The sequence below is a fragment of the Castor canadensis genome, chromosome 14 (genome assembly GCF_047511655.1).
Source record: "Castor canadensis chromosome 14, mCasCan1.hap1v2, whole genome shotgun sequence".
In the NCBI taxonomy this organism is placed as follows: domain Eukaryota; kingdom Metazoa; phylum Chordata; class Mammalia; order Rodentia; family Castoridae; genus Castor; species Castor canadensis.
This window is the reverse complement of record NC_133399.1, coordinates 40,538,272-40,557,412: the sequence shown is the minus strand read 5'-3', so window position 1 is coordinate 40,557,412 and position 19,141 is coordinate 40,538,272. Positions and strand designations below refer to the sequence as shown.

At 53.9% G+C, this 19,141-nt stretch overlaps 1 protein-coding gene across 4 annotated transcripts in view; it reads right to left on the bottom strand.

The window, feature by feature from the left end:
- Kdm4b (lysine demethylase 4B) overlaps window positions 1-19,141 on the bottom strand; it is a 122,443-nt gene that overhangs the window by 73,182 nt on the left and 30,120 nt on the right. For all 4 annotated transcript variants that reach the window (XM_020172387.2, XM_020172389.2, XM_020172391.2 and 1 more), the window contains exons 3-6: window positions 13,754-13,922; window positions 8,793-8,968; window positions 7,940-8,054; window positions 2,463-2,656 (exon numbers count right to left, since the gene is read on the bottom strand). In XM_020172387.2, the coding sequence (XP_020027976.1) occupies window positions 2,463-2,656; window positions 7,940-8,054; window positions 8,793-8,968; window positions 13,754-13,894 (626 nt within the window). In that variant the 5' untranslated portion in view covers window positions 13,895-13,922. The remainder of the gene's footprint in view (window positions 1-2,462; window positions 2,657-7,939; window positions 8,055-8,792; window positions 8,969-13,753; window positions 13,923-19,141) is intronic.

The window sequence follows — 19,141 nt, the reverse complement described above, 5'->3', positions numbered from 1 at the left end:
GGTTCGAACCCCAGCACCGCAAAACAAAAAACACAGAAACCAAGGACAGAGAGCTCAGAAATGAACCTTGTCAAAATAAATAAATTTTTTAAAAACGGAGGGGGGAGGGTGAAAGGCAGAGAGAGGCTGGGAGACACTGCACTGCTGCTCTGAAGAGGGAGGAAGGGGCCGCGAGCTGGGACAGGTGGGACACGGATCCTCCCTGGAGCCACAGGAGGGAGCAGCCTGCCTTACCTGGACTTTAACTCAATAAACAGACTGGATTCTTCAGTTCCATCACTGTGAGGGAGTGGTCTGTGCCAAAGTTACCTGTGAGGTGTGCTGTGACTTGTTACAGCAGCCACAGGACACACAGAGGAACCACCACACTCAGCCCCGCACCTTCCTCTCCTCCTTCCCTATCTGAGCGGAGCCCGCTCTGTCAACGCTCATCACAGGTCAGGAGGGCTGGACACAGCACATGCAGGCTGGCCCTGTCTGAGAGCCACTGTGAGAGTCTCAGTCACTCCTGGTGCAAACCTACCTGCCCACCCAGAAGCCAGGCAGGACGCCTCCCCACCGTCCCCTCCTGGGCCTTCAGCCAGAGCTTCAGGCTCAGGGTGCCCTGGGCATCGTGGACCCTCCAGCACTTGGCCCAACCCAACTGGCCACTCATCCAGGAGACGTGGGCCAGCGACATGCAGTGCAGATGGACACAGGACAGCACCGGGTCACCATGGGTGGGATGCACAGTACTGGGAGGACCTGGAAGCTCCTGGCTTTGTCACCTAGTGAGCCAGGGTTCCCTCTCAACTCCACAGTCCCTGCCTGGTTTGCTGTTCACACACCACCCAGACCCGCCTGCAGCTGCAGCCACATGGCTGTGTCCTGCCTCGCACACACATTGTGTGAGGGGAGGTGAGAGCTGGCCCTGCTCAGACCTGAGGGGAGGCAGGAGGAACCTGCTCCATGCCCTGGATGCGTTTGATTTGTGAGTCTACAGAAAGAAGATCGTGAAAGGAAAGGTGGAAAAAGGGTGCTCGCTCCCCACGAGGGGTATGTCAGCCTGCTCTTTCCAGAACATCAGAAGAAAAACTCACACGGGCAGCTGAGAGCTTTGGTCATTAGAGGAGAAGGTGGGCCTGGGGGCAGAGAAGAGGGGTGAGCTGGAAAGAGGAGGGTCAGGGAGAAATGGGAGCAGAAAGGCTGCTCTGCATGACCACGGAGGGCCACTAGAGAGAGGCTTGAGCATGAGTTGCTCAGGACATGGCTGGACCTGAAGAGACACCCTGAATGCTATGGAGCCCACGTGGGTGGGGAACTTGACTCCACATGGCTGTTCTCAGCCTTCCTCACTGGAACAGCCCCGACTGGGAAGAGGGAGATGCTTTCTTGAACTCTGATATGCTCACCACCTCCACACAACAAAGTACTTAGTGTCTGTTAAGCGCTGGTGGCCAAGGGCAGAGGATGGGGGCCAGGGTGCACAGGGCTGCACAGATTGCAGCAGCATGGAGGAAGGAGCACCTGGAGTGCACACCACACACCACCCAGCTTCAGGGTGCTTGTGGTATGAGGCCAAGGGCAGGAAGGGAGCCAGGGAGGGGCACCCTGCTCCCCAAATTCTCAGCCACCTGAACAGTAAGGAGAAGCAACTTGGCCCTAGGCCTTCCACGTGGTAATGGGGGACTCCATCCCCATGTGGGCAAAGGCCCCACTGCTGGGGCTCAGCTCTCAGCCGAGGGATACCACAGCATACCTTCAGCGCTGTGCCCCTCCTCCCCTTCTCAACGTGGCCAGTTGTGTGAGTGTGGCCCAGCCCCTCTAACCCTGAGCCATGACAGCACTGTGATAATGGGCTTCTAAGATATCTGGACAGTGGGAATATGGAAAGCCCCTTCCTCCAGAGCCATGCTGGAGTGTGCCGATGAAGTTCAGACATTCTGACAGAAGGTGGCTTACAGGCGTCCTGCCAGAAGCTGGACACGAAGGCAGTGCCCTACACAGTGCAGCTCTGTCCAGATGCCACAGAGGCAAGCCAGGGACAGACCATTTGGGATACTCACACAGCCATCAGGGCCCACTGCGCTTAAGAAGTAGAACCCCCATCTCCACAGTGTGACCTTCAGCACGATACCTGGCCCAGCTGTGGCCAATCTGCAAGGGTGTCCTGCAGACCACAGGCTAGAGGCCAAAAGCAAGGCTAGGGGATGTTCACAGTCCAGGCCTGTGGTCATCATTTAGTCAGGGGCACAGCAGTTGTTGCTGTGAGGCCCAGGGACACGGAGCCTGGCATGGCCCAGCTCTGGACAGCAGCCATGTCTCCGGGAGTCTCCAATCTTAGGAGGGAGCACTGTGCTCCAGCCTCAAACCTGATGGGCAAACCAGGGCTGCCCTGAGGATTCCAGCCATCACACCCTGGCCTTCGTCTGCCTCACCCGTACGGCCCCGACACCAGCCCAGCCATGCATCAGGGCACTCACCAGGACTTGGGCTCCCCAAAGTGCAGGTAGTTGATGCTGTAGAGGTCCATGTCCTCAGTGTGCCAGGCAAAGGTGGTCTTCCACATGCCAAAGTACAAGTAGGGGGTGTTGACACCCTCAATAATGGTCCCACACTCACGTTCTACCATGTCCAGGATGGTCCTGAGGTTCCCAATGTTCCACTGGGCCACATCCTGTGGGGCAGCAGAGCACGCAGTCAGGTGGTATCATTCCCAGGACACCTGTGCCCAGGACACCTGTACCCCTAGCCCTAGCCTATCCCTCTCCTCCCCCCAGACACCCAGGGAAGAACAGGAAAAATGGATCTGCCCACCTTTGGATCCCAGGGTTTGAGCTGGCCTCTGTAGAGGCCCAGGCAGCTCAGGGGCTGTCAGTCACTCCAAAGTCTACCCACATCAGCCCCTCAGCCACCTTATGTCTGAGGTCCAGTGGGGCTGATTGGGCCCTGGGCTTTCTGCCAGCCCCAGCTTTGTGAATAAGAAGGCAGTGTGCAGCCACTCGGCCTGCCCCCCACACCCCGCATTACTTTGGATTCTATGCTGTGTGTACGCACATGGAGTGAGGTGGGACCGCATTGTGAGGTCTGCAGCTCAGCTGTGAATAACTAAGCTGCTTCTAAGTCAACGACACCAAAGGAGGAACAAAATCTCCAAGGGGACGAACCCAGCACTGGTGCCGGAGCCCAGGCTCAATGGCTCAATGACAGCTCTTTCTGGCACCTGCTGTCAGAGGAGACAAGACAGCTTTCAAACCAGGATAGAATCCCCACGCACCAACAGGGCTCTTAATGCCACAAGCAAACAAACACTGCCTTGTCCTAAAAGCTCCGTAAATACACGTTAATCAACTTCTGGCCCCTGGAGACAGGGCCAAGCTTGCTGTGACGCTGAGACACAGAGCAGGAGCTCAGTGCGCTCGTGAACTTGAGCGTCCTCTCCCGTCCCAGATCCACCCTGGGCCAGCGTTCCTGTTCCCAAGTCCCAGGCTCTTGGACAAGGCTGGACCAGTGCTGACTCAGCCAGGTGACCCTGGTGGGAGCCTGGAGCACAGCTCCCTGACTGCTTGTTGTGAGGGTAAGAAGCCCACATCCTCGAAAACAGAGGTTGCCGAAGGTCGGTGCAGGGGACACCAGGCAGGTCACTGTCCACCCAGAGCCCAGTCTAATTGCCCCACTGTCCACACAACACGCTCTCAATGTGGTGGCTCGTGTTGCAGGCTGACAGAAGGGGACAGGAGGAGGTGCTGATTCATCCTGTGACCAGACCAGGTGCCTCTGTGCTCTTGGCCTCGGTTTCCCCATCTATAACAGGAGAGTGCTGCTCTATGTCAGGCATGGCAAATGAGTGGGCCAAGGCCCTAACTTCCCCCAGGACCTGAGGCAAATGCAGTTCACTGGCCTGGCCTTGGCACACTGAAGGTCACACATGGCCACTGACCCCTTCATGAGGCCATTGCTACTGGCTGGCTGGCAATAACGCCCAAGAGGAGGCCAGAGCTTCTCACTGGGCCAGACGCTAACTCTTCCACTTTCATTTAAAAACAGTCTCACAGAATCCTTAAGACAACAAGGAGACAAGCCACAGACTGAAAAGATTTGCAAAGGACACATGTAGTAAAGGACTTATTCAAAAGCCACAAGGATCTGTTGAAACCCAACAGTAAGCAAACAACCTCATGAAAAAATGGGCCAAAGACCTGAACAGATGTCTCCCCAGGCCCATGGAAAGATGCTCCATGTCATATGCCAGCGGGAACTGCAAACTAAAGTGACAGTGACACACCACCACACCCCAGCAGAATGGCCAAGATGCAGAGCACTGACATTGCTGAATGCTGAAGGACGTGGAGCAGCGGGAACGCTCCATCATGGAGAGCGGGGAACACGTGTGGTGTGGCTACTTGGAAGGCAGGTGGGCGGCTTCTTGGCAAGTTAAATCTTTTCTTAGCATTTGATCCTGAAATCTCTTCAGCAACGAAGCTGAGAACTTATGTTCACCCAAAAAACTGCATGAGGTTTTTGTGTCACTGCCCACCTTGGAAGCAACAGAGATGTCCTTCAGCAGAGAAGTGGATGAGTAAATGGGTCCATCGAGACCATGGGATATCAGCAGCTCTAAAAAGAAATGGGTCATCGAGCCAAAAAAAAGACACAGAGGAGCCTAACTGTAGTGGATGAGAGAAGATGGCAGTGTGAAAAGATGACACTGTGTGATCCACCTCTATGACATTCCCACAAGGCAAAGCTATGGGGACAGGAGGGAGAATCAGTGGTTGTCAGGGGTGAGGAGGTGGCACAGAGGATTTTTAGGACAGGGAAGCATCTGCATGGTACTGTAATAAGACACATGCTGTTACACATTTGTGCAAACCCACAGGATACACAACAGCAAGAGTGAGCCCTTGGGTTTTCAGTGACAGTGACACCGCCGTGAAGACTTATCAACTGTAAGGATGTACCCCTCCTGTGGTAGATGTCGATGGTCAGGGAGGCCAGGGGAACATGGGGACACTGTGTTCTCTGCTCAATTTTGCTGTGACTCTAAGACTGCTCTATTCTTAAATAAATCAAAAATAAATAACAATCTAGGATTCCCACCTAGTACTGAGGCTGTCCCATGGGGACAGAATGGTCTTTTAACAAATGGTGCTGGGATAACTGGATTTCCACACGCAAAGAGGGAATTTGAAATTGGCTTTTATTTTTTCCAATAGTGGGGTTTGAACTCAGGGCCTCAAGTTTGCTGGACAGGCATTCTGCCACTTGTGTCCCCAGCCCCAAAAGAGTGAATGTGAACCCGTAACTCACATCACATATAAAAACTCACCCAAAACCCACTCAAAATGGACACAGACCTAGATCCAAAACTACTAAAGTCTTAAAGAAAGCATAATAGATCCTCTTGACTTTGGAGCTGGCAATTGATTCTTAAATGGGACACCAAAAGCACAAGCAATAAATGAAGGGAAAAAAGAGACAAGTTGGATTTTACCAAATTAAAATTTGGGGGTTTCAAAGGATAACCCACAGAATGGAGAATTGAGAAAATATTTGTCAGTCACACATTAGATGAGGAACTCACATCTCACACCCTTAATGTATGAAAAATACATAAAAGTCAAAAATGAAAAAACAAGTCGAGTATGTGTAAGAACACAGACACTTCTCCAAAGATGTACAGTGGCAGCGTGCGCAGGAAAAGACACTCAATATGACTAGTCACATCCCAGGGACAGAGACTGAGTGCTGGGCGATGTGGAGAGCCTTGAACCCCGAGCCTGCCTGGGGGAGTGGAGCCCCACGCAGCTGCTGTAGAAGAAACTCAGCACAGTGGCTCCACTCCAAGGAAGACCGAGAGGAACCACACGGCTACCAATTCCCTCAGGCACACAGCTGAGAGGAAAAACAACCCACAGCCATGCAAGGGCTCGGACAGGAATGCTCACAGCTGGATATTCACAGCAGCCAAAAAGTGGAGACCACCCAAATGCGCCTCAGCGGATGGATGGCTACATGCAGCAAGGTCCATCAACACATAGGAACATCATACAGCCACGATGACTGCCACAACACTGACATGCCACAACATGGAGGGACCCTGCAGACGTTGTGCTCAGTAAGAGAACCAGGCAGAAAAATCCCCAGTGTGACTCCATTGATAGGAAACGTGTAGAACAGGCGAATCCAGAGACAGGAAGTGGGGGAGGGGACAGGGTGACTGCTGGTGGGTTGACAAGAAAGTTCTAAAATTGGTAGAGGTGATGGCTGCAGAGCTCTGGATGTACTAAAGGTCACTGAATTGTACTTTAATTGGGTGAATTATACCTCAGTAACACCATTTAAAAAAAACAATCACTTTCCAATCCACCATCTGCCATGGAACTACATCCAAGATGCAGACTTTCGTAAAACCCTCACTGGGAAGACGCCACACTTGAGGCTGAACCCTCTGATGCTATAGAAAGTGTCAAGGCCAAGATCCAGGATAAGGAAGGAACTCCTAGTCGGCAGAGCCTGGCCTTTGCTGGTAAGCAAGTAGAAGATGGACACATTTTATCAGACTACAACCTTCAAAAGGAGTCTACCCTTCATCTGGTGTGTAGAATTCGTGGTGGTGCTACGAAGAGCAAGTCTTACACGATTTCCAAGAAGAATTAAGCATAAGAAAAAGAAGGTTAAGTTCAGAGGCTGTTCTGAAATACCGTAAGGTGAATGAAAATGGGAAAATCAGTCGTCTTCATCTTAAGTGTCCTTCAGATGAATGTGGTGCTGGAGTTTTTACGGCTAGCCACTTTGACAGACATTACTATGGCAAGTACTGTCTGACTTACTGCTTCAACAAACTAGAAGACAACTGATTGTGCGTGGATCAATAGAAGATGTAACTAACAACAACAACAAAAAATAAAAACAGCCTCACACGGGAAGCTGCGTGCCACAGCATCTGACTCATGCCACTCCTTCACTGTGGGAGCTACGCCCTCCAGCCCTCTGAGGCTGTTGGGACAAGGCCCCATCCAAGACGTGGCCACTACACAGTTGGCAGCAGTGCTGTGGCAGGATGCTGGCTGGCATTAAAGAGCTGTGTCCAAGTCAAAATTGGTAGAGGTGACCAGGGTGACAGGGCACAGCAAGCTGGTGCCACCACCAGACACCAGGATTCCAACCTCAGCTCCAAATTAGATGTGGGGTGTGACTAAGACAAGACGGCAGGGCGTCTCAGAGCCACAACCATTAAAAATCACAGGTGGAACGGGTGGGTGCTTAAGGAACAGAAGCTGCCATGCTGCCTTCTCTTGGGTTGGTCCTGCAGAGGCCCTAGAAAATGGCTCCTGTCTCGTCCCCAGAAAGAAGACAGGGCCAGTGGCCTCCTGTACTTCCTGGAGGTGGTCACAGAGGTGAAAGCTGCCCTCCTTCCCAGCCCCACTCCTCTTGCCCCGGCAATGTGCATGAGAAGCCAGGAGCTTGGGAGGTCCAACCCTGGGCAGGGGAGCACACCCCATGCCCTCAGACAGGCCCAGGAGCACAGGTCCTAACCTTGCCCATGACCCCAGGGGCCTCCTGTCTGAGGCAGGTGAGGATGGTGCTCAGGGTGACTCTTACAAGGAGATGGGGCGACAGGAACTGTGAGAGAATGTGCTGGATCAACAGGGTGCAGAAACTCCAGGAAAGGTCTGAGCCCACATATGCTGTGCCCCCCAGCTGGGGCAGCCCTCCTGAGGCCAGCTGTGAAGGACCAGGTAGGCTCTAGACTTTAGTAGGAGTGAATGGGAAATCTGCTCACCCAGGCTTGTGTTTGTCAGCCTAAGACCCTGAGTCACTGGCACCTGAAAAGGCACAGGTGATCTTTGACAAGGTTCTTACCCTCCTCAGTCAAGATCAAGGTGACCCTTCCCTCCCCATTTACCAGGAACAGAAGCCCTGGGCTCCAGATCAAGGGCCTTGGCCTGGGACTTACGTCATCATATAGAGAGCCGCTGATGTCTGCCCCATAGATGGGGGAGACAAAGGTGAGGTTCTTCCAGTATTTGCGTTCCAGGTCGTCAAAGTCCTGGTGTCTTGGGGTACAGTACCTAGGGACAACAGCACCCCAAATAGGCTCAGAGCAGGGCTAGGGTGCCAAGTACCCACCCTGGACCCAAGGAACACAGTACAACACCCAGTGGAAAGGCTCTGCCCAGGTGCAGATGCAGCCATTTCCTTGGGGGTAGGGAAACAGGTGTTCCCTAAGATAATGTGAGTGCCCCCACAGGTCCATCCTCCCCAGAACTGGGCCCTGGACCCAGGTCAGAACACACCTTGGGGGCAGTTGGAGCAAAGGCTCAGACAGCTCAGTGGCTCCTGTCCCCCCTCTGCAGACCAAGGAAGGGGGCAGGGACACTGGGTGACCAGGCTATCCCCTCATGAGCCACTTGCAAGAGCCAAGATATGAACTGGAGATACAAAGATTCAGGGTCTGGGGTGACACAGGGCAGAGAACATGGTGGCTATGTGTCCACGTGTATGTCAGATGAACTGAATGTAAGGAGTGTGTGACTCAGCTGAGTGGGGCCAGAAAGTGGCAATGGTAGGCATGCCAGGGAATCTTCTCTGGGGGTTCTAAAGGGTGTGGGAAACACTCCAGGGACAGAACAAGGCAAGGACCCAACATGAAGCAGCCATGATAAGGGTGTAGGCAGGCTGTGTGCCTAAGCTGGGCCTCTGAGAACTACGGGATTTGAGTAAATTGGGCCACGTGTGCCTTGGGGGGCTGTAGAGCTGCTGTCTCTGCACCTCTGGAGCCTGGCCTGCTTGTGCCCTACTCCACCTACTTCTCGCTGTTGGCGAGCCGGCGGTACTCTCCCACGGTCATGGCCTTCTTCTGGATGTTATACTGCGTGAAGAGGCCTGACTGCCCCGTCACCACCTGCTGGATAGGGGCTGGGATGACCACATCGTCAATGTCGTCGTATGTCTGCCGTGGCTTCCACTCCTTCGGGGGTATGATCTACAAGATGGAGAGAGGAGTCAGCAACATACCTCCTGTAGGATCTCTCAGCCCCCAGCCCAAGGCCTTCATCAAAGGTCCCCAGAGAGTGCTGGTACCTGCTGAGACAGAGATACAACCCCAGAGGCTGCCAGCAGGTCCCTCTGCAGCTGGACTGGGGCCTGGACAGCCAGGAACTTTCCCCGGCACTAGAGCCAACCCTGTCATGTATCTGCATGGTCACAAACTGAGCAAACACCTGGGGTTGGGGCTGTGTGTCCTGAGAGCTCAGGACTTGGGAAATCTTTTTTGATGGTGCTAGGTCTTTGTGCTTCGAGGCAGGCACTCTACCACTTGAGTCATGTTTCCAGCCCTTTTTATTCGGGTTATTTTGGAGACAGATCTTGCATTTTGCCCAGGCCATCCTGGCCTGAAATCCTCCTATTTTACACTTTCCACCATTCCTGGATGACAAGTGCATGCCACTGCACCCAACTTTTTTCTGTTAAGATGAGGTTTCATGAACTGTTTGCCTGGCCTGTCCTGGAACTGCAATCCTCCCAATCTCAACTTCCCAAGTAGGTAGGATTATGGGCATGAGCTATGGGTTGAAAGACCTCACATTTTGAGATGCTTTCAAACCTGAACCTGTGTGCTTGGTGGAGGATACTGCACATTGGCACCCCTAGTAGCAGGAAACAGTAGTGTACCCATCATGCATGCGTCCAGGGCAAAGATGAGCCTGCAGGATGGAGGCAGAGCAGCTCAGGGCCTCAACATAGCCCAGCTGTACCCAGCACCTGCTATGCGGCCTTCTTAGTCCTGAAGACTAGGAAACATTGGGAGACAGAGACGCTGGCCCTTCTGGTACCCACATTCTGACAGAAGAGACCAGTTATGAGAGAGAAGGATGCTCTGTAGCAAATGAAGAAGCCAGAAGTCCTGAGAAGAGGGCACAAGTGCTGGGTGAGAGGCCAGCAGCATGAGGCCGTGGGGAGGGCAACAATTCCAAACAGGAGGCAGGCTGGGCAGGAGTCTGTCACACGGGGTGTCATGCTGAGCCTGCTGGCCCAGCACATCTGCTCCCTGCAGCAACCCTGTGGGACAGTAAAGCACTGCCCCCATCTGACAACTGAGGAAACTAAGGCACAGAACCTAGCCAGGGGCCCTCACTGGGAGGGGGCAGGGCTTGGACCAGAGCCTATGGCCCAGGCCAGTTCAGATGTGAACTGCCACAGGAGGATGACACCATCACCCTTCAAAGACAAATGTGGGGGCAGAACTCACCCGACCTCCATCCAGGAGCTGTTCATCACCATGCAGGGGTCCCATCTTAGCCCCTCCCCGAGGTGAGGGCCTGAGGCCACAGCGCAGCTCCTTGAGCTGGCCTCCTCAGCCACCCTAAGCCTCAGGCAGCCTGTGTGGGGGCGTGCAGGCCCCCAGTCTCCCTCCTGGTCCTGCAGCTTTGGGAAAAGGAACCTCACCTCACATTTCAACTCACAAGCCAATTGTTCTGGAGGCTGACCTCACCCACTTAGGGTCACTGAGAAGACGGGATGGACACTAAATTCACTGACAGCTTCCAAAACAGCTGAAACACTTACCACCCTCAGGGACTCTGCCATCACGTTGACGAAAGACCACATTTCACCTGCAGCGCAAACACTTCCACCCCAGCTGCCCGCTGACAGCGGAGAGGTGCTGCAAGTTCATTTACCATCACACCCCAAACAGCAGTCAGCAGGGGTCTTGGTTAAGGGCTTCTGCCCCATCCCCCTCCCTGCTCCCCAGACCCCGGCTGGTATCTGGACATGTGTGTGGCTGTCGTGACTAGGGAGCTCCTGCCATGCAGTGGTGGAGGCCAGGGGCACTGCTCAGCACCTGCAGGACCTGGGACACCCCACAGAGAAGGACTCCACCCAGAGTCCATGGGGAGAGACCCTAATTTAGAGCTAATGAGGGATGCGAGCTGACTCCTTATGGAGCTGTCTCCTCTAGCCACTCTAAGTCAGCTGCAGCCACAATGCAATGATGCCTGTGTGTTGCACAGGCTGCCGACTCCCTCACAGCACCTCTGCTGTAAGTGCTGCATGTCCTACCACAGGGAGCCACGCCAGCCTGGAACCTCCGCCACAGCAATCCAGAGCAACGTTTCAGTCCTGGGTCTGCTATCCAAAGAGCCCTGGGCTGCTGTGTCCACTGTCCCCTCTGTGATAGGCCCTGCAGCCACATGGACATCCAGAAAGAAGGGAATTCTAGGTACACCCCTAGGGTCCATGCTCACCTCGGGGAGGGGCATGGTGATGAACAGCTCTTGGATGGAGGTCGGGTTGAGTTCTGCCCCCACATTTGTCTTTGAAGGGTGATGGTGTCATCCTCCTGTGGCTGTCTTCACTGTGTCCCTATGTCTGAACTGGCCTGGGCCATAGGCTCTGGTCCAAGCCCTGCCCCCTCCTAGTGAGGGCCCCTGGCTAGGTTCTGTGCCTCAGTTTCCTCAGCATGTCCATGACATGCTGAGCCCGCTGCTCTCAGAGCCGTGGCCTTAGGCAGATCCCTTAGGACAAAGGGGCATTGTACCAACTCCCTCAGAACCCTGTGGAGAGGGACCCCCAGGCACACTCCAGGCAAAGCATGGTTAAGGAAGCACCAGAGAGGATGAGAGCATCTGACACAATACCACACTCGGCACAATCCAGGCCTGGCATGGCTCCTAGGCTGATGCAGACACGGAGTGCCTGGAGGGCCTGCTTCAACCAGCGCTGGGAGGAGGTACAGTGACACTCGTCCATAGCCATGAGGTAGCTGAGGGGTGCTGGCTGCGCTTCAAGCAGCTGCAGATGTCATACAAGAACTGAGAGAGAAGCCTGAACTCCAAGGACTCCACGCCATGACTCCTCCCAACCAGCACTTCCCACAGGGCCTGGGGACTCACAGTATTCTCAGTGGCAGAGGAGCATGATCTAGGCTCCACATCCCAAGTAGGCTCCTGCACTTGGCATCTCTAGCTCCCAGCCCTGCTCACTGTGCTCGTGGCACCGACCCACCCACCCAGCTCCATGGAGCTGCAGGGTTTTGGGGGTGGCAAGCAAAGACAGATATATGAAAGCAGGTAAACCCCAGAATGCAGGCATGTGCGTGCGCATGAGACTGGGTGAGGGGACACTGTCCTCACAGCTCACATACAGCCAGAGGGGTCTGTGGTCCTTTGCAGAGAGGCTGGTGCTCCAAGAGTCAAGGGCCTATGTGGAAAAAGCAGAGGTACCCAGAAGCAGATACTTCCCTGAGCCCATCAGTCCCTAGGCAATGGGAGGAGGATGTGTGCATAGTGTGCCATGTGTGTCAATGGGACTGCAGGTGCCAGAGGCTCCCACTGCCTGCATGCATGGCACCAACCTCCCCCGAACCTACTCTCACATGCTCATGGCTATGCATGCCTCCAAGGCCACGCAGGACCTCGCCACCATCTTGCCCGTCCTCCTACACATGACAGCAGTAAAAGAGAATGTGGCAGCAGAGAGGGAGAGGAGCCTGCAAAACCAGGAGGATGGAAACAGGCTCAGAAACCTTCAGCCCTAGAAACGTCTGCTCTACACAGTTTGCCAGGAATGCATATAAGCCAGCACACACCTGGACCATCAGAATTAAGCACTTAAAGCAGACATCAGGACAAGATGGCCAAGCATACGGAGAGGGAAAGCACAAGGCAGAGGTGGGAGAAGACAAGAAAGACAGGTCAGCAGAGGGGACAGCTCAGGACAGAAGATGCTGAAAGCAGTAGGAAGGAAAGCCAGGCCAGCAAGCAACTGAAGTGAAATGGCAATGATGTAAGGTGACAGAAAATGAGAAGTGATGAGTGGCATCAGAGGCACAAGAGCTGAGAGGGAAGATGAAAGGCAGCTACGAAACCAACCAAACCCCAGTGGAGGACCACAGGAGGTGTCCAAGGATGCTCGCTCCCTCAAACGCAGTCTCCAAGCCAAATCCAGCCACCTGCCTGCTCTCCTATGGCCTTCAAGTGAAGAATCTTTTCACCATCTCTAAATGGTTGGGGGAATACACAAAAATAAGAGTGTCTTGTAGCTGTGACAAGGATGTGAAATGCACAGCCGGGGTCCATGACCAAAGTTTTGCTGGTACACGCCTGCTGCGCCCACTTGTCCACAGGCTCCCTACACTGCTTCCAGACCAAGAGCCTGCACCTGCGCTTTGCAGGGACCATTTGCACATGGTATCCTAGTCCTAGATAAAGCAACAGCAAAGTGTCCCAGGAGTGACTCGTGAACTCCAAATACGCATGGTTATTAATTAATCTCCCCAGACACTCACTGAAACACAGAGACCTGCAGAATGCACAGAAAGCCACATGCTACGACACAGGGGTGTGCTGGCACGCGTGCACATGCACTCACACTAATGCACACATGCACTGGGGAAGACCGAAAAGATCTATGAGAGAGCAGCCAGCCCATTCTACCTGGGTCACTGTTGTCTAACTAGGAATTAAAGGCAAAAACTCTGGCTCCAGTACCGCCTCCCCAAAGGCCTCCTTCCTGACTTCCCCATCCCTGGGGTGGGGCTTTAGCGTAGGTCCAGAATGCTACCGTACCTCACCACAGCAGGGTCTGTGTCCCAACTCAGCCCACTGCTCCCCAGGGCCTGGGTCCACACTCATCACCAATCAACTCCAGAGCACACAAAGTAGCCTGGCACTTGGCGAGAAGTCCTCACACGGGAGTTGTTAGACTCAGCCAGAGTGGCCAAGCAAACAAATCAAGCACCTTCAGAGAAGGCAGCCCGGTCACCCACCTTGGCCAGGCCCGCCCGGTGGGCTCCCTGTGATTCTATGTAGGCCACATATCTGTTGAAGTCCTTGAACTCCTCCATTGTTGGACGAAATGTCATGATTTTACAACTGGGGTTCTGGGCCCCATGGTCCTCAGACCCCATGGCTGCAGCAGCTGTGTGGGCACCACACCTGTGGGGGAAATGAGAGGGTGAGCAAGTCAGTGCCACTCTGCCATCCTGTGTCACCTTTTCCCTCAGATCATGCTAAAAATACCCGCAGCCTCAGGAGGACAAAGGCGGCAGCTGAGCTAGGGTGAGAGAGGAAACTGAGCGTCTCATTGCTCTGCACTGAGCACGAAGGCCAAGTTGACTCCAACTAATTAAAACCAGAAGTGTCCTAGTTTCAGAAGCCAAGGCAACTGAGGCCCGTGCACTCCTGTTCACCAGAGGCCCTGGAAATGAAAGTGTTCTCATCAGAGGCTCATCCACAGCCACGGCATGGGGCTCAAATCAGTGCATATACCTCAGAGCCGGGTACACACTCAAGAGCAGTGGCTGGGCTTTGGCAGGTGACACTGTCCCACTGGTGAGCAGCGGACCCTGATCTGTCAGGCAGGGCCTAGCTGTGAGTACCCTGGGTTACCCCTGGCTGGCTGGCAGGCCCAAAGTGGGTGCCCTGACCAGGAGAGCTGGTGGCCTGGTCAGAAAAATGGCTCACCTCCCCCCACCCGAGCTGCTGCAGGACAAGGCTGCTGAGCACCACACCTACTGCTCAGATTGGCCGGGGGAGCTGGTCTGTGGGGCCCTGAGAACACAAGATCATCTGGATGCAGTGGCTCACATCTGTAATCCTCGCTACTTAGGAGGCACAGATCAGGAAGAATGCAGTTCGAAGCCAGCCCAGGCAAATCATTCACAAGACCCTATCTCAAAAATATCCAACATTAAAAAAAAAGTCCACCCCCCCACACACGCACATCCTCAGTGGCCCTAGGAGGAAGAGAGAGGCAGAAAGCCCCTATCCTGGAAGAGGTCTCCCTGTTAGCAAGATGGGGGTCTTGGGTTCCCAAAGTGCTGCCTGCAATGGACACTAGAGGGCAGCACACAGCTAGTAATCAGCTGCAGAGCTGAATCTGGAGTCCCCAGAGGCTCCCACCTTCATGAAGGCTGAAGCAAGGCCAAAGGCTTAGCCTTGCTGCCTGTCCTCCGTCAGCTAAGTGTCCTCAGCCACCCACAATCCTGGCATACAGGGTTGGGCCTGCAGCCAAGACCTGGCTCTGAGAGTTCCAGCCTTGGCTGGCCTGTGGTGAGGGGCCACTAATGGGGACACCCTGCCAGAGCCCGGCCTGAGCTCTGTGTACCAAATCCTTTTAGCTTCTCCTTTCAGGGTAAGTATAGAGCCGAGTCTGCCATATGGCCATGAGTGCACTGTGGACAGAGGAGAACGAGGGCTCTCTGTCAGTGTCTACAAAGAAAAGCGCTGGTCAAACAGCACTCTAGAACAGCAGGCATCATAATCCTGGTGGTCTACCCAAGAGCTGCTCCCACCAAGCTCTGACCCAGCCCACAAGTCTCAGCTCTTCCGCCCCCCACCAAACTGTCCCTCACCCTCTGCCAGGCCCAGTACTCAAATCCCCACCTGTTACCCCCACCAGCCGCTCAGATGCACTAGATCCCACAGTCCCCTCCCACCCAGTGCTGCATGACAAGTGCAGGCAGAGGCAGGACTTCCACAGCTGTCCTTGGGGAGCAGTAGAAATGAAGTCCCTGATGGGAACATGAGTGTCATGACCTGGGCAGGGGAGCCACAGGAAGGCACAGCAGTGAACTGCCTGGGCAGATGTGGTGAGAGTTGGGGGATGGGGGGTAGACAGGGCATGATTACTTCCTGGTCTCAGCTTTGTTCCCCAGTCCTAAATGGCTGGGCCAAAGGCCAGCTCCTCAGGATGTCACTTGCAGCCCAGATTCAGTGGCGGTGGCAGGAAGCACATATCAGAGCTGTGCATCCTTTGGTGGGAGGCATGAAGACTCTGGACAACAGCCTCCCTCTTCGTGGTTGACTGCAGAGCGCACAGAGGCCACAGGGGAGGTCAGAGCCTCTTGGAGAGTAAGCCATAGTGGGCCCAGAGCCCAGCTAGGCTTTTCTGTGACCACCTGTGTCTCCCACCCACGTGGGGAATGGGCCCCAGGCCTCACAGGCTCCCACCAGCTCCCTTGTCCTGTCTGCCTCCACACAGCCTCCTCATGCCCCCAGGGTGACAATGGTAGTGGGGTCTCCAGGTTCTTCTGCAGGAGGGGCTGCCTCTACCAGCCCAGCCCTCTGCCTGGGGCAGAGGACAGCACAGTCTGCTGGCAATGCTGCCTGTTCATCTCCTGCCTAGGCCAGAGTATACAGGGCAGGTAGAGCCCTAGGGCTGGGTGGTCCAACGGACAGCTCTGAGCCCCCAGTCAGATATACACCTTTGGTCTGTTGCTGGTGGCTATGCTGTCTGCGTAGGCTTGAGATTCGTGCTGTACAAACTGGGGACTCAATACACTGCACAGGGTACTGGAAAGTGGGTGCAGCAGCGTCTCACATCAAAACCCTGCCTTGGAGATGACCTGCCACCTGAGAAGCAGGACAGGCAGGTTCTCCGCACATGCACACTGACAAGGAATCCCTGTGCTTGGGCAGTGGACCGTGAATGACTATTTTTCATTAGGTTTTTTTTTTTTTTTTTTTATCTTACTAGGTAGCCCAGACAGGCCTCAGACTCATGATCCTCCTGCCTCAGCCTCCTGAGTGCCAGGATTACAAGCACAAAGCAGCACGCCCCATTTTGACATGGCTTTTTTTAGCAGTTAAATTATAAAGGAGAAAATTTAAATGGTTCCTAATCTCCACACCATAGTCCTTGCCTTGTTCTGTGAAAGACAAGGAATAAAAGTCATACACGTACACACTTCAAAGATAAAAAAGGAGGGCAGGGTGACTAGCATGTGTGAGATCCTGGGTTCCATCCCGAGTACCACAAAAAAAGAAGGGAGGGAAGGAGACAGAAAGGGAGGGAAGAGTCTGACTTAAGTTCAGTGGTGAGAACCACCCCCAAGTTACCAAAACTGCCTACAGTTCATGACAGTCCCCAAGAGGGAAGTCACAGAGCTGTCCAAAAAGAGTACTATGGTCCACAGTGCTGTGCCACACCAAAAAGTAGAGCCTTAGCTGGGTGCCAGTGGGTCACACCTATAATCCTAGCTACTCAGGAGGCAGCTATCAGGAGGATCACAGTTCAAAGCCAGCACAGCAAATAATTCATGAGACCTTATCTCGAAAAAACCTGTCACAAAAAAGGGCTGGTAGAGTGGCTCAGGGTATAGGCCCTGAGTTCAAAGCCCAGCAATGAAAAAAAAAAAAAAAAAAAAGAGGTGGAGCCTTAGACAATGAAAGACAAATAGCTCATTAAAAACTGGACCAGTCCTGAACAGAGGGTTCTCCAAAGCAGACCTACAGTGGCTAGTGAACATGGGAAAGGACACAGATCAGAACCACAGGAGGGACGGACCCTTCACTCCCATCAGGGTAACAGGATCAGGAGGGACAAGAGCTGGGGGAAGATGCAGCCTCATGCCTGGCTGGGGAATGCAACCGCTGCAGCACCAGCCTCTGGGAAGGTTAACAGCAGCTACCACGTGGCCAGTCCATCCACTCCTGGGAACGAGCCCAAGTGAAATAAAAACAGACATCCACCTGAAAGCTCACATGCTCACATGTCCACAGCAGCACGAGTCACAACAGCCACAGGATGCAAACTACCCAGACCCCCATCCACAGAGGGCAGACCCATGCAGCGTCAACATGCTGGAGCATCATTTGGCCATGAAAAGGACAAGGCTCTGCCATACACTATGACATGGAGGGACCTTGAAGATACCGAGCTCTGTGAGAGGCCAGACAGTGAAGACCCTACAATGCACCCTAGCTTAAGGGGTTTCTCTGTAGAGAGATGAAAATGTCCTAAAACTGATTGTGTGATGGTTACACAAGTCTGGGGACATCCTAAAATCCTTAGAATTGTACAAGTTAAAAAGGGTAACTGCAGGGTACATGAATTACATCTCAATCAAGCTGTTAGAAAGAGAGAACGAGAACACAGAGCAGGGAGAGAAGGAAGGAATAAAGTTCTGCACTTCCTAAGCAATGGCAATTCTTGTCAACGCAAAGAGCAAGGAGACCCCACCCCAACCCACCATGCAAGGTGAAAGACGCCCCACCACACAATTTGAGAACAAGTGGGGAAGTGTGGGAAAAGGCTGCTGTCAGCTGACCATGAAGCAATGCTTGCTTTCCATGGTTACATTGGAAGCTGCACCTCTGAGGATGGGGCTGAGTTCCTGAGGCGAAGTTCACAGGCCTGTAACATGCTTGGACCACTCAGCAAACGCCAAAAGCATGCATGAACACAGCAAAAGCACCCCACACCAGATGCTCATCTGCTGGCTCTGACCAACAGGCACTTGTGCTCTGTTTGCTGTCCCTCCACAGAGAACCCTCCTCCATCTCCCACTCAAGAGGTCCTGGGCTCCTGGGTCAATAAGGCTGTGTGCGCCACCAAGGCCCTGCTGGCTGCCCACATCCCACCCCATCCTAACAGAAGACTCCAGATACAGGCAAGAACTCCAGAGGGGGACATGGGGGTTCCTTTGGAGACAGACAGGACACTGGGGCAGGGACAAGAAAAGCACATGGCTTTAAGCTAATGTGTGAATCTTTCCATGCCACACTGGCACAGTGTTGTGAAGTATCAACGCTTGTGATAAAACTCAATTTCCAATCCGCAAAGCTGGCTGTGTGTGCCCCGCTGTGCTGCCCTGGCCCACCCCACCTGGACAAAGCCAGGAGGTCCGGCAGTCAGTTCCCAGCCCCTCAAGGCCCACAGACAGCCTTAGGAATCTGAGAACAAGGGCCTGTGGTGTCATTTTGCTCAGAGTCCTGGCTGCAAGGGTCAGGGCACGGGAAATAAAGTTGATAAAACTTGCTCACTAAAGGACAGCCAGGGAGGAAGCATCTGAATGGGTGGGGTCCTACTGCCCCAGAGGCAGAGCAGAGGCTGCCTAAGGATGGTGAGGGCAGAACACTGGTCCCCAAAGATAGCCCTGCTCTATACTCTGGCTCCTGTGGCTATGTCACCACTTGGGACAAGAGGATTCTTGAGATAGGATTAAGTACAGAAATGGGGACCACTTGGATTATCTGGGCCCAGTGAAGTCACAATGTCCTGAGAGGGAGGCAGGAAGCTGCAGGTCAGAGAGGGAGCTGTAAGGATGCAACACTGGTCCCCATAAGCCAACGAATGCAGACTGTCTCCTGAAGCTGGGAAAAGGCAGGCAGAAGCCTCTAGAGGAACCAAGCATAGCAATGTGACTTTGGCC